The 15,273-nt window shown below is 36.8% G+C and overlaps 1 protein-coding gene across 2 annotated transcripts in view; it reads right to left on the reverse strand.

Annotated features, from left to right (window-relative positions):
* Positions 1-723: 723 nt before the first annotated feature.
* Positions 724-15,273, reverse strand: part of NCOA3 (nuclear receptor coactivator 3) — a 59,566-nt gene continuing 45,016 nt past the window's right edge. Inside the window, exons 9-24 of one of the 2 annotated variants that reach the window (XM_017735349.1) lie at positions 14,898-15,086; positions 14,586-14,687; positions 13,656-13,796; positions 12,900-13,047; positions 11,624-12,012; positions 10,493-11,370; positions 8,762-8,897; positions 8,117-8,179; positions 7,459-7,647; positions 6,730-6,969; positions 5,210-5,336; positions 4,327-4,498; positions 3,272-3,568; positions 1,653-1,757; positions 1,025-1,264; positions 724-815 (exon numbers count right to left, since the gene is read on the reverse strand). In XM_017735349.1, the coding sequence (XP_017590838.1) occupies positions 810-815; positions 1,025-1,264; positions 1,653-1,757; positions 3,272-3,568; positions 4,327-4,498; positions 5,210-5,336; positions 6,730-6,969; positions 7,459-7,647; positions 8,117-8,179; positions 8,762-8,897; positions 10,493-11,370; positions 11,624-12,012; positions 12,900-13,047; positions 13,656-13,796; positions 14,586-14,687; positions 14,898-15,086 (3,422 nt within the window). In that variant the 3' untranslated portion in view covers positions 724-809. Of the gene's footprint in view, positions 816-857; positions 1,265-1,652; positions 1,758-3,271; positions 3,569-4,326; positions 4,499-5,209; positions 5,337-6,729; positions 6,970-7,458; positions 7,648-8,116; positions 8,180-8,761; positions 8,898-10,492; positions 11,371-11,623; positions 12,013-12,899; positions 13,048-13,655; positions 13,797-14,585; positions 14,688-14,897; positions 15,087-15,273 lie in introns of those variants that run through there. The other variant, XM_017735345.1, reaches the window with a different exon arrangement.

A 15,273-nucleotide genomic window follows, 5' to 3' on the forward strand; every position in this document is an offset into this window, starting at 1 on the left:
GGCCACTGCTGCCATTCATGTGCATCATACTGTACGCTGCTGGATTACCTTGATGGCTGAACTGCTGCTGGGGAAAAGAACTGAAGTACAAAAGGACAAATAAAATTACCTTCCAAGAAGTTTACACACTGATGTATTGCCTTCCCTGCACCAGCTGTCAACACATGAAAGATAAAACTATTTTTACATTTACCTGTTTTTACCTAGTATCTGTTTAACATGGAAACTTCCCTCCCAAAAGGAATTTGAGTCTTTAGAAATGCACAGTTGTATGTGTATGCCTAATGTAACCTTTTTGAGGCTAGTATTAGGGCTGTATCATCCACTGTAATACTATGTGAACTTTTGTTATTTCCCCACCCCCTCCTCCAAGTTATTTTTTCAATATTTAAAGACTGAATGTTCCATCTGGCTACAAAGATTGTAGAGGTCCAGTATGAATCATTGGAGCTAAGCATAAAGTACACTTAATCACTCTATTTCCCAAACCAGAGCAGGATGAAGGACAATACAGACACTAGAGAGGTGGTTATTTTTTCCTCTTGTAAATCCTTTTCCTACTACATGCTATTGAACATAGTTTCTACTTCCAGCGAAATGAAAGACTTTTTGAGAAACAGGTTGTAATTGTGAAGTTCACCTGTTTCTGGGCATGCTTCCTGAGGGCCAGCCCTTCATCTCTGAGGACTGGTACATTGTTGCTGACTGAGGATGCTGCAACATAGGGTTCTGGGAGGGTCCAATTCTTGATGATATCATTGGATTGGGAGGGCTTGATACTCTACTAAATGCAGGATCAGGTTGTTGGCTTATTCCTTAAAATAAAACAAAAAGGAGACAGATACAACATACTTCAGTTAGCATCACCTAGTACTTCTAGTTTATCTTCTTGCAGTGATTGGAAGGGGAAAAGTCATCCTTTTTTGCAGCAGTATTTTCAATTTCTCAGAATGACTGGTATTTAGGTAGTTTGGATTAATTAAAAAATGGAAAAGAAAACCAGACAAATAAAAAAGAAACCAACCATGTTAGTACTAGTACCATAATTAGGTGGATAGGGGAATTGCTGTGAAGGAACTTGAGCCATTGGAGGGCCTGTCAAAGCACTATCCATGCTTCCTGAGGCAGTCACATTTGGTGGTGGACTGAAGGCCTGAGGTTGCTGTTGCTGCTGCATCATCATTGCCATCCTCTGTTGTCTAAAATGGTGACTTATTAGCTCCCTGTTACGCTGAGCCACCATTTGAGCATTAAGAAAACCTTGCTATCCCCCAAAGAGAAGAAAAATCATATTAGAAGATGTTTTTACAAATAAAATCATGTCACAGTCAAACTCATTTCTAAGACCCAGCAAGTTAAGGAAAAACCCCAGCCAGTACAAAAGAAATCATCAAAATATTAAGACAAAAGTTTTCATTAAATTGTCATTAATGCTAAACAAATGATAATGATATTTTACATGGAAAAACTATTGGCATACTGAATTGACAGTATAACCTAATGAACAAATCCCCCTGCAATCTCAGGAATAAGGGAGGTAAAAAAACCCCCTTTTTTTAAATTATGCAGAGAAACAAAACCAAAGAGGAATGCTATAAAACGATGAAAGAAGGTTGGAATTCTAAATAATGGCTACTGTAATAATTATTTACCTGGGATCCCACCTGTGGCTGCATAACTGGTCTCATCACTGAGTTAGTACCACTTACTGGATTTTCCATTTTTATTTCAAGCGTTTGACGGGTCTGATTCATAAACTTGGAAAAAGACATTTTAGTACTATTAGCTTGAAAATAACAGCATCTGAACCAAGTAATGGCAACTCCTGCAAAACCACTCTTTAGAGACCTCTTGAACCCATAAAGTGCAATGGCTAATTTTTGCCTTGTCTAATGTACCTGAAGAACCAAACTATTTGTTTAAGCAGCTCAAACACACACAAACCCCACCCCCACCCCCCTCCTTCAAACAGTGCAGCATTAACTGGCCTTGGTTTTTTATTTCCCTTGAAATTAGCATTCTTCAAGAATAAAGAGCAGACTATCTGTTTCAAACAGTTGTGTCACAGAAAACCGAGAGAGAACACAGTATTTCCTAACATTGCCATTCCACGTGTGGAGAGGAAAGGGTTGAAAAATGGAAGATTGTCGAGGAGAGAGAAAAGCTGTTTTTAGAATCATTTTCTCTCAAAGACCAATGATGCACTTGGGGGATGTTAGAAAATACTCTGGCTGAGAAAATTCACGCTTATGTTTACTCTGAGATGTTGTCTGTCTAAGGAAAAGAAATGGAATTTTCTCACAAAAGATAGCAGGACGTTGTAAAGACTTTTAAAAGCCTTTCCCATAGACTTGGGCCTCTTTGTAAAGGTGGGGGAAGGGAGATAAGAGGGTTTGGAGATGTAAAACTACAGCCTGGCAAAGGACTGTGCATGCTCCAGGCCCTTTTGATATGTAATGCAGGGCTCAAGCCTGGGTGCTTTTTGCCCCTGCTAAAATGAGCTTAGCAGTTTATGTGTATCTGTGTTTTTGGAATCCAAGATGATGGAATAAACCTACTCTTTGCACTTCAGCTGTGTGTTGTTGTTGTCTTGGTGTTACCTGCATGTATTCTGTTCACACACCATGTCATACAGCAGTAGTTCAGTTTTCCAAGTTTTATTTGTACGCTGTATTTAATACCAAGCCTGCATTTTCACGTGAGGAATTCAATGCTGAAATCATGCACCAATTTTTTAAGCAGCTTCTTCAACCTAGTGTTAAGATCTATGTGGCTGTATCTGTTCTCTCACCTTTCATCCAAAGAAAGTACCTAAAGTCACATCAAATCATGAAATGGAGAGCAAACCCATATATCGATAAACCCAAATGATTAGTTAGAAAATACAGCAAGAAAGAAGTAACACCTGATTTACAGAAGAAATGCAGCTCTCATTTAATGCTATCTGTGAGGTTCCGAGAACATACTAATCTTAAAATGGATAAAGAGTTACACTGTACAAAAGCACTGTTTTAACTAGCAATCGTTTTGTGTGCTGCAGGAACCAATCTAACCTGTAGCTGATAAAGGAGAAACACTTGTCTTAATAAATGTTCTTCCACTCCTACAGCCATCAGGCATTCAATGAGAAGCACTGTCGAAATGAAAGATCCACCCTCTCAATCACCTGTTGTGATCTCCATTGTTATATATGTGAAGCAACATAATTCCGAGTGCAAGTGATTCAATTCTGAAACATGGAGGAAATGTAAATGTAGGAGCAAAAAATTACCTGCTGTCCCTGGAGCCTCTGCTGGAGCTGCATGCGTAGCTGCTTTGGTGTGTTGGTTCGAGGTCTCATCACATTTGCTCGGGGATGCATACTTTGCATAGGAAAATTGCTCGGTTGGCTCATCTGATTCATCACTGAATTAAAAGACGGCTGCTGTCCCTGGACATTACTGAAACTTCCTGGCATTGCTGCCCCTTGCCCTTGGTAGGGTTGACCATATAACAAAGGCTTCTGGTCAATCATAACTGAAGATTCCTGACCTTGAAATGAATCTTGTTTGGGTTCCAAAGTTTGTCCCTTCAACAGATACAAAAGTGTTTTCATTAGCAGTATATATAGAACTCCTAAAGAAGCAATAAAATTAACACAGCATAATACACCAGTCAGCAATTTTTTGGATAGAACATAACATGGACAGCTGCTGTTAGTTCTGTCTCCAGACTAATGAAATAGTAAAAGTCATTAATAATAATTCTTTTTAAAATCAATTTTGCTGCACACTGCATACACAGGCAGACCAGTGTCACTATTCAAGCCCCTCTGCACTTTATGATGCTATTTGTACAAATGATAGTGTCATTTTGTGGTTCTTAGCAAGTTCCAAATTACTCACAGAAATTCTTTTTCATATTTGCTAGCCATGCAAATTCAAGCTGCAACTGAAGGAGATACACATCACTTCCAGTCAAATAATTCACAACCTAAGCTCAGCTGACAACAGGCTACTAAAGAAACCCAACACAATTCTCAGCTTATAGATTTATAATGAATTACACCCAAAACCCCACCTTTATATACCAAGGCATGATATAATAAACTTCCGTAAGAATATGCCATTTTATATTTCTTGTAATGCACAAGAAATTTAATCCATACTGAGCTTCTCCATTGAAAATCACTAGTCAATGTAGAGGTTTCCAAAAGCAAATGTATGAAAATGAAGATGAGGATGTGAGGAGATGAAGTAAATGAGGAGGCCCTCTTCACTTTCTTTTCAAGTAACAAAACAATATTGGTCTTTGGAAAATAAATGGCCAAAATATCTGTTTACTTACTTGGTTTACAAGATCAGGAATTCCTAATGCTCTGTCAATTTCTTCCAGACCTGTGACATCTGTATTACTCAGTAGTGTGTGCAGCTGATCCAGAAGCGCCCTTTCATCATTCTGACCTTCCATATTTGGTGCTGAACATAAGAGGTCATCCAAAGAGCTTCTAACTAATTGTCTATAAATAAAAAAAGATTAAAATCATAGAATCTATAAGGTTAGAAAAGACCTCCAAGAACACTGAGACCAGCCTTTGACCGAATACCACCTTGCCAACTACACTATAGCACTAAGTGCAACATATAGTCGTTTCTTGAACACTTTAGGAATGGTGTCTCCACCACCTCCCTGGGCAGCCCATTCCAATGCCTGACCACTCTTTCAGTGAAGAAATTCATTACAACCATTACAATAAAAAACACAGTTTTTATATAGCATATTGAGCTGGGTATGATTAAGTACTATCATCACCCCGATGACTGAAGTAAGACTTAACAACTTAAGTCCCAAATTTATGTCCTAAAATGTCCAGTCACCTTCCATGCACCTGTGAACATACATAAATTCTGTTTTCTCCTAGCTTCTGCCATGTGCCACAGAGATACGATTTCAGAGTTTCCCATCTCTTTTTTCTGTGCCTCCCAACTCAAGGATTGATAGATTTTGTTAACAATGCCTTTTATGGAGCTGGGTTAAAAGATATCCAGTGTTGGATCAGCAGCAGAAATGGAAACATTTCTGAAACATTCCATTCCAGAAATGGAATTCTGACTCCAATTTGTTATCCCCACTGTGTATGCTACACAGTTTTATTTCCAGGTCTTAAATTCTTCTGACAGACAGCAAACAGTTGTATTTAGAATTACCTTAAAACCTTCCCCAATTCTACCTGCTTTGTGAACCCCGTGATGCTTGCTCCATGGACATCATATTGTCAGGCCACAATCCAGGTTGGTTAGAAGGTCCAGGCTGTCCATATGGATTCCCTCCCATGTCAATGTTTATCTCATTTGGCCCTGCAAGGTAAAACATTTGTGTATTTTTTAAAAACCGAAGGTCTCTGCTTGCTCTCCTAGTGTTCACATTAGGATGACCACACAAATTGTCAAGCAGCTTCTTGAGCTTTCCATTATCATGTTTTACAGTGTATACACAAAAACTCACAATTAAGATAATTTCACAAGTATAACAGACAACAGATTTAAATATGGCAGACCGTGATCTAGACCTGCTACGCTGTTACAGCAGAATTGCTATTTCTATTCCTTTAGCCTCTAAATAGGAGCACGATAGACATAGCACTTTACATGAAAAAAAAAACTCAACAAAAATTCTGGACAATGATATCTGGGTACCAGCAAATATACACTGTCATAGTGACATCAAAATTTGTCATTTTAAATTCCAATACAGAGTGGAAATCAAAAGAAACACACACTACATAACATTTTGGTCTTTGGGAGTACTTTCTTCCCTCTACCTGTCCAGGGACATACAGCAATACAAAGGAGAGTTTATGTCATCCCATTATTTCCCAGTATCTGTGTGAATCACCTAGCAACAATAATTTCTAGGAAGCTAAGCTGAAAAATTCTGACTCAGTCAGGACTGCACAAATTTCTTCCACATTTAAACTTATACCCATTTGTTGCATTGAAATAGTAAGTCTGTTTAAGAGAACTGGTAACAGTCCTGGTAGCTTTCCATGATAAGAAAGGAATGCTGTCTAATTAAGCTGGTTTGGGGCATACTGGTACTGGCATAGTAGACTGGACAATTTCAGCTCTAGACTAAACCTTTGTTAAAGATATAGAACAGGAAAAACCCACAGGCTTTAAGACTGTTCATATTTTACGCATACAGCTTATTTTCTCTCATGCACACATGAATACTTTGAAGAGAAACAGTATTTGCAACGTGGTTTTATATGAAATTTGGCTACTCCATGTGAAAAGAATTTTGAAATGCTTGAGAGAAAAATTTCAAAAGACACTGATTACCAAGAAGTTAACAGAAAAAAAAAAAAAAAGGCATCTATATCAAGTAGGATGAATTAAATTAATCACAATACTAGTATCTTCACATATGGAATCATAGATGCTATTTAGCTCCTGGAATTTAGCAAAGAAGTACTGCACTAAATAAATACACAGAAATTACTCCCCCCAAATCTCGGGATCCAGAACAAATTATCTGCATATGAGACATACAGCACCAGAAGAAAACAAGGACACCACCAAAAAGTCATAAAATGTCATAGTCAGGGAACAATACAAGAGTCTCTACCTCAAAAAGCCCTTCAACAAAAATCTAGCATTTTACCAAAACTGCAAAGATTCTCATGATGAATGCTTACCAAGAAACCAATGAGATAGTGCTATGTAGGACAATAAGAAGTTAAGAACTTACTCATGTGGTGAATCATTTGCTGTTGCAGCATTGGCCTAGTACCAGGTATGCTGTTAGAGCGAACAGGCAACCCAGACATAGAGCCACCCTCTGGGGGCCTGGGAAGGGTTGTACTAAATTCAGGTCCTGGTCTCAACATGGAAGCAGAACTTGCAGATTCCAATCTGTTCACCTTGGAGTTTGGCAAACCCCAGTCTCCTGACTGATGCTGATTCATCACATTTCTGTTGGGAGTGCTTGCTGTAATGAAGAGCAGAAAACACAACAATTCATTACCTGGAGTACATGATATGTTTTGCTTTTAGAATTTTTTGCTATTTCACCAAGTGCACCTGCTAATGTCAGAGCAATTCACTGAAGTCCTACAAAAGCAACTAGAGCTCACCATGCCAAGTTCTAAATCATACAAAAACTATATGAGTCTAAATGTATGTAAAGTTCATAATGACCGGCTGCCACTGTGAACTGTTCTTGCTTCTATGTATCAAAATAGTAAAAAATAATTTAACTACTTAAAGTTAAGTACTGGTAATGACACACAGATAGTAAACAGCTATGTTCTTATAATTTTAGCTAAGATAATAATTCACAAGTGTTAATGATGGTAAAATTATAAGTCATTAATGTTAAAATTTCTTCTAACAGAAATTTGTATTTTAATCTTGCAATTTTTTGTACATAAAAGCTTTTTCCTTTACAATGAGAGCTGTTTGTACACAACCAACAAACCCAGATTTGCTCCAAAATTTTCTTGGTTTTCAATCATTCTTGGACTTCCACCCATCAGGTTTTGTTTTTGTAACATGGAGAACGCATTGACATTCCTCACTGAAGCACCTGAGCCCACAGGGCTGTCTAAAGACAAGGCTCTGTTAAAAGGTGGGCGAGTAGTCTGCACAGACTGGGGATTCTTCACACCTGTTAAAGAATTAAAAGATGCATGCAACTGTACATTTTAAATAAAATATGCTATTAATGACTTAAATAAATTAGTCTCATCTATTTATGAGCTCATATACTTGATCTTAAGCAAGCCAGGAATAGTTATGTTGCTTATGTTCTCACTACAAAAATTCCCATTTTGAACACATAGTTAAGACCTTTTGCAGAAAAAGTCAAAGGCCGTTCCCTTTGGCCCTAGACAAAAAAAGAGTTCATTTTAATTTCAGTTCTGTAATGAACTTAGTAAAACAGACTTCTTGATATATCTAAGTGGACTGTCCAGACTTTGGTTAACTCTCACATGGAGGTAAAAACAAACGGTTCTGTTTGGAACAGCTGGAATCCAGACATGGTGTTCTGAGCACAGTGTCCTACATGGACAATTAACCCACAAATCACTGTGCTTCACAGCCAATAGTGTCAGTGGCCTTACGTGTTCTTGTACCTGGTTTTATATTTTTCATTATCCATGTTTCACCTCCTTCGGTTATCTCAGCAATCCATTGCCCTATATAATCAAGAGATGACCAGTGTCATGAAGGGAAGCAACAACTGCCATGATGCTGGTCTATTAGCTAGGTTATCCTCCCCTCCTACTCAGCTTCCTGCTAAGGAAGGGAATTCCTTCTGATGTCAAGGAGGAGTAACGATTAGAATTTACTGGCCACAGGATGTTTTCACATAGAATAAGAAAGAAATTAAAAGCTTGTCACCAATTCCACATTACATCCTTAGTCATCAGTAAAGGATAAAAATTCTCAATTTTAATTTACAATTCACCAAACATCTTTCCCGATGACTTGTCTCTGAGAAATCTACGAACCCATATAAGATGAACCCAGAATAAACCACAAAACAAGGAACTGAATGTTACTCGTGTATATAGAAGGTGAGTGCTCTCAAGACAGCCAATAGTGTATATAATAGCCTATGAAAGCCATATATAATTAGCCATTTTGCATTACATTTGCCCTTGACGAAATAGGAGATGAAGAAAGTATTCTCTAAGGGTTTGAGAATGCATTATGTTAACATCGGGTAAGAAGAAAACCCTAACTTTAAAACCCAAGTGGTAGATTTAATTCCTTACCCAGTAGGGCATTTCCTTGAAATAATGCTTGCTTTGTTCCAAGGTTATTTCCATTTGCAGACATAGCATTATTGTAAAACTCTGAACTAGTAAGATCACCTAGAATTGCATCCAAATTCTCCAAGTCTCCATTCTTCTGAAAATGATGCAGTAAAATACCAAGGTTATTTACTCTCATATGGCTATACTTCACTTTTTACTTAGCTCCTTGCTAATCTTAAAATATATAACTGGGAGACAAATGATTTAATTCACTGACACTATCTTGAGCTATCTTTTAACTTCCAAAGAACTTCAAATATCATTTAGATACATTTTTTTAGAGTATTTTGCTTGGGTAGTTCTGAGAATTAGCAGAAACTGGAGGTACACATAACTAAAATGAAAAGTATTTCTGAATATAAACATTTAAATAATCCCAAATTACAAAGACATATACACTTATGATAGTGAACGACATCAAGAATGTGTACCCTTAAGTGATAAACAATGTATCTATCATACACAAAAAGCTACTAGTGAACACTGTAAGACATGAAAATTACCCACAAGGTTTTTCTGGTCAGCTGGAGCCCTAGCTTTCTGTAAAAGCTTGTTTTCAAATCAGATACAGTTTCAATAGAAAAATAATTCATATATAGTGGATCCCTATCTTCACAAAAAAGTGCTTCTCTGAATACCTTAATTACATCTCAGGAGCAAGTATTGAAACTACATGTTGTGTACTATTACAGAGTTGTTAGTGACTTTTCCGGTAAGTGGTATTCTAACAATGTTATAAGGTGTTTCATTTATAGTCACCCCGTAGCTAATATAAAAAAATTGTGCATAATTTTTTTTATATACACAGTTATTACTGATTTGGGAAATTCAAGGTCTAAGAAATTGACATATCTTCAGTAAACTCTGTCATACTGACCAGTACTGTTTACTTCGAAGCTCCAAATCTTAGGACTTAAATACAAAAATGTTATATATAGATTATAATTTTAAGAACAGCTGTTCCTAACTAGTGTACTACTGGTTTCAGAATAGTTGTTCCATGGTGCTAGTTTTCTGTATCATGACATTTCTTGGAATTCCAGCTCTAGAACTTATTTATTTGTATTTATTTATTCAAATTATGTATACATTTATACATTTTAATAGGTATTTATTTGAATGCTGAATACAAATATAAGTATTTGGAAGAACATATTCCCCCATTTAAGGAAAGAAAAAGACCACTAAAACCAATGAATGAACTAAACCAAATTATGGCTATTTCAAGTATTACACATTTTTGTGTACTGTTTATATTTTCAAAACGAAATCATGTTCTACGTTTTGCTCTTGTATTGCCAACTAATTACAGAGGCAGTTACAGCCCCATTTCCTAGTAAGCCATAAAACCAAACATGTGCTAAGATCTGATTTTAAGGAATAATTTGTGAATAGTACTTTAATTGTACCATAACTTAAAAACATTAGTCCAGGACTTCAGGACTTCAGACTTGGTTATATACATATCCTGTAATTCTTTTTGTTTGTGCCTTTTCATTCACAATTAAACCTGCGTTTTTTGTTTGACATCATTTGCACAAAACTTTTAAAGAAATGTTTACACATGCATACTGTAGAGCGTTCTATATTTAGTCATTCATGTAATATATACATGATATGTATATATTTACATTCATGTAATAATAAAAGATTGGTTTGCTCACTGCCATCATTTTACATTACACGTACCTCCTCTGCTGGCTCCATTTTTATTTTCATCTCTTTTTCTTGACTTGAAGTAGGAATTGTAGAACTCGTGCATTGTCCCATCTTATTATCCACACCTTCTACTTTAGGCTTCAACTCTTTGGAAAGCGGATCCTTAACATCATCTTTATCTAGCAGATATCTGAGCAAAGCATTGTTTTCTTTCTTCTTTGGGCTCAGTTGTTCCTGTTTGACAGTGCCTTCTCCACATCCTGTGTTACTAGCATCATGATACGTGTCTTTACCAGTAGCTTCAGCTGTGATCTTGGCCACCTCTGCTGGAGAATTACCATTCTGCAACAATTTATGTAAAATCCTGTGCTTCTCTTGCAGGAGCGACCCATGCATGTTTGAGGAGGAAGATACCCCTCCAGATGTTGATGAGGAAACTCCTGAAGGACTGGTAACGCTGGCAGAAGATTCTTTACTATTTGTGTCTAAAGGTGAGTTTGATGGTGTAGAATGTCCTCTTTCATCTGAGGAGCATGTGAGTAGCTGAAGGAGTTTTTTATGCCCTTTGCTCTCAGATGGTCCTCTCTGACTTTCAGATGCTTCCAGATTACCCTCTTTACTATCTTTTTCACTAAGGAGATCCCTGCTGTTTGACTGGCAGATGGAACTTTCCACTTGGTTTTGTTCACAATACAAACCAGAAGGGCTTTTGGAGTCCTGGGTACTTGTTTTACTTTGCTGAGTTATGCTAATGTTTGGGGAATTATCCAGTTTTGGACCCGGTGAAGAAAGTGTTGATAAAAGGGAATTTCCAACACCCTCACTAATGGCTTGCAGAGCACTAAGAGAACTGCTAGAGAAAGTGTTGTTGCTAGTGTTGCTGGCAGATCCCATTGGCGAGTGCATACCTGTATCATGCGACAGAGATCAAACTTATTAGATTACAGTACTGCCTGTATCTACTCTTCCTTTGGATTATGTATGACTGCCACACTGAGTTAATAATTTTAAAATACATATTTACCATGAAGTCATACTACATTCAAGTAACACATATAGAGTCATATAGAACGGTTAAAATGGATGAAAGATGGGATTCAGGTAAAAGTGAGAAAAGATAGCTTGGAAATAAAAAAAGAGTTTATAGCAAAAATTAAATACCTGTAACTGGAGAATACTGGTGTGAACTTATTTTTGGACTCCCTCGATTCCTAGGAGATACCATTATATTCTGTTGGTTGGAAGTTAAGCCAGAACCACCATGTGGTGGGCTACTTATATTTAACCCATAACTGTTATTCTGATAAGCAGAGGACTGCACTCCAGGTCCAGAGTTCACTGGCCCCATATTCCCAGGGCCTCCATATCGTGTGCTGGTGAGCTGACCCACTGCATTCGCATCTCCCATCCCATAGCTCCTGTTCTGCATTGGCATGGCTTGACCAGGTGACATGTTCAGAAGACCACCAACAGAATTTGTGTTTCCAGTCACAGGTGTTCTGATGTTTTGCCCAACAGAATTAGGATTTGGCTGATATCCGCTTTGTTCCCTGCAAATTCAACATCATCCCCATAAATGCAAGAAAATAAATTAAAACCTTATTTGGAATCATGTGCTACAAATACATTATTAAATAATTGCCCAAATATTTTTTGCAAAAAAGAGCAGTGAGAATCAAGCTTCCACAAAAGCAGAACTAAGCCATGACACTCATTTATTCATTACAGAAATGCTTGATCCTTTGGGGGCTTTGAGTCAGAAGCACATACTGGATCACTGCCTCAAAAGGCTTTAATCAATGGTCAGATTATTAATCAGATTTACCAATTTAAAGATCCTCCTTTTTTTACCACCTTCCTGAGTTAATGTCTGACACCATTCTACTGTGCACATTAATGATATGTAACCCTGAAAAATCTCAAGTTACTAATTTTTCAGCATCTGGAGGCACTCTAATGCCAGAGGGAGACAGATTCCCTCCAAAGTGACATTTCAATTATTCTTGCAAAGAACAAGAACAGGTCATAGGAAATGCTACTTAAGGTACATTTCAGTCATGGATTATGTATCTGAGAGGGTTTTGCTGTATTTTTAATCGGTCTGCAAAAGCATGTGACCGAGCATTTCTATTTTCAGTGTTTCATCAATGTTACCACAAAAGACTAATAAAAACATAGCACAGGCTTTGTGCAGGTACCGAGAAAAAAAAATCTCTTTTGACTGCGATTGTCCTTCTGCCACATAGTTAAAGGGGACTCTGCTATGTTTACACATCTATTTGTGTGCTATGCAGCTCTGTTCCCCAAGTTATTCCCCATCTGAGTTTTAATCAGGTAAAATATTTTACTATGCTATTTTTCTCAGGTTATCTTCAAGGTCAGATGCATGTTTAAAAACTGTAACACTTAAATTATAAACAGATACTACTAATTTCACCTTTGAAGGAAGTGGGTAGAGACAAATCCATGGCGGTCATTAGTTACAGGATTTCGAAACAGTTTACTCTTTGTTTGTGCTGTCACTATCGTACCATCCGCTAAAGAAAACCGATACAATGGGGTTTCAGCATGACCTTGTGTATAAGCTGTTAAGGGAATATACAAATATAGTTAATATTTAAAATCCCAAGAATTATTAATATGAATCATAAGATATTTTTGACACAATGCCCTTCATTTGCTAAAGGTTAAAAAAACCCCAAAAAGCCATAAAACTTTAAAAATAAATAAATGAATAAATAAAATAAGGAAAAGGCATCAACACAACCGTTACCACTTTCAGAGTGGTTCTTTAACAAAGGAAAGGGTGAATTAAAACAAAGTCAAACTAACATTAACCAAAAATAACAAGCTAATGATAATTAAAGATGACATATCACCACAGAAATATAACTGTCTCTTGTAATTGCTGTATCCATCTATGGAAAAACAGCTTCCTTGAGGTCCCCAGATCATGTATCTGACATTTTCCATGAAAATTTCCAAAACAAACACACTGAAAAACAAAACAACTTCCAGCAGAATTCCTCGTTCTCAAGAGATCATCCTCCTTCAGTTTGTAAATGAATCACAGTAATTAACAAAAAACATGAAAAAAAGGAACATAGGCAGAATTTAGCATTTTTGTTTTTCAGAAAAAAATGCAGCCCCTAGAAGAAGCAATATGACCCAAACATTGTAAACTGATTTTTACCTTCATGATAGTGGCGTTTATTTGACCACGACTGCCCATCATTATGGCATAAGAATCTCTGGATACACCGACGAATTGTATCTTCAAAGCCAGGTCTCATAAAAGATCGTAATGAGTTTGTATCAATGTTGACAAGTTTGCCTAACATGAAAAAAAATTCACAAGTTAAACTCTTTATGACTATGACAATTCTTTTTGTATAAATATGGTACATTTCATAAGGCTCCAACACCACCCTTTTAATCACCGAATTCTGAGCATGCAGAAGTTACATTTATGAATTATCTGCCATATGAGAATATGATGTTGCTTGTTGAAGCATCACTATTCAAAGGGATTTATATAATTGAGTAAGAGGAAGTTAATCACCCACAGGTCAATGTCAGAGCTTTAGAAAACAGTAACTTTAGTCTCTGGTTACAGGCACCTAAGGGATGCACAGAGTAAAATTTTAAAAAATACTGACCAACTACACAGAATGAACATCATAAACACAAACTGGCACCTGAAAAAGTCCCATTTAGATTAAACAACTCTTTCGATTTAAACAGCATAAACCATTTTAAACACTAGCTCATGTATTGTATAAAAATACAAACATTCTGAAGGACTTCCATTCACTTCAGTTATGACCTAAAATATTTCTTATCCATAAAGGAAAGCAGAATGACAACCATTTGAAATGCTAGTTAAAACACAAGTAATGCTTTTTACCAAGCTACCAAACAGTAACATAGAGAAGAAAATGCCTCCCACAGTTTTTATTACACCTCACTGCCAACAATGGTATACTGTAAAAAGCAGTTGGGAATTCTCAGTATGAATTCCATTAGTCACTACAGATACACAACATATACTCCATTTATTTAAAACAAGAGCACGTGGACAAAGAAGACTCCTTCATACCTTCCTCCTGGGTATGCTTCCTACCTGAAAGATCATGTCTTGTAACAAAGCTCTCTGGATTTGTTGGAAATGCCCTTTCTGCAGTTGCGATACGGCGCGCCACACAAATCATGCAGGACTGCAAATCTGTATTTAAAAAAGAATGTTTCTTCTTTCATCTTCTCCTGTTTTACTCTACTGAAGAATCTAATGAAATAGCTGAAGCGTCTTTCGTTGTTACAGTGGAAGTACAGACAGTAAGGATTAAAGTTGCTGTGTTCTTAAAAATGGATTGCAAAACACCAAAGAGCTTTTCCCAGAAATTTCTATGCAGGATAATTCCACAAAAATTCCTACCTTCCCCCTCTTCCATCATAGCTCTTGGCTGCGATAAAGCAAAGCACTGCATAGTTTCATATCTTTGACGTATATCCTGGTAGCCATCTACATCTTCCAAGAGATCATGAGAGCTTTTCACCATCATCCGGCAATTGAATGTATGGCTCTTCTGTCGAGGTGTTTCATTAGTCCAAGCAACTCCATTAACTTAAAAGAACACAGTGAGAATTCATATAGATTTTCAGATACAATCAATTAATAACTGATTCTTCTTAATTTAGATACCCTGTTCCTAGATTACAGATAATAAAGACTATTTTAAGATGCCTTCTCAATATACCATCAATATAAGGTCAGTATAAAATAGGAGTATTGAGAACCAAGTAAAACACAC

Source organism: Corvus brachyrhynchos, unplaced genomic scaffold (genome assembly GCF_000691975.1).
Source record: "Corvus brachyrhynchos isolate BGI_N302 unplaced genomic scaffold, ASM69197v1 scaffold10, whole genome shotgun sequence".
In the NCBI taxonomy this organism is placed as follows: Eukaryota; Metazoa; Chordata; class Aves; order Passeriformes; family Corvidae; genus Corvus; species Corvus brachyrhynchos.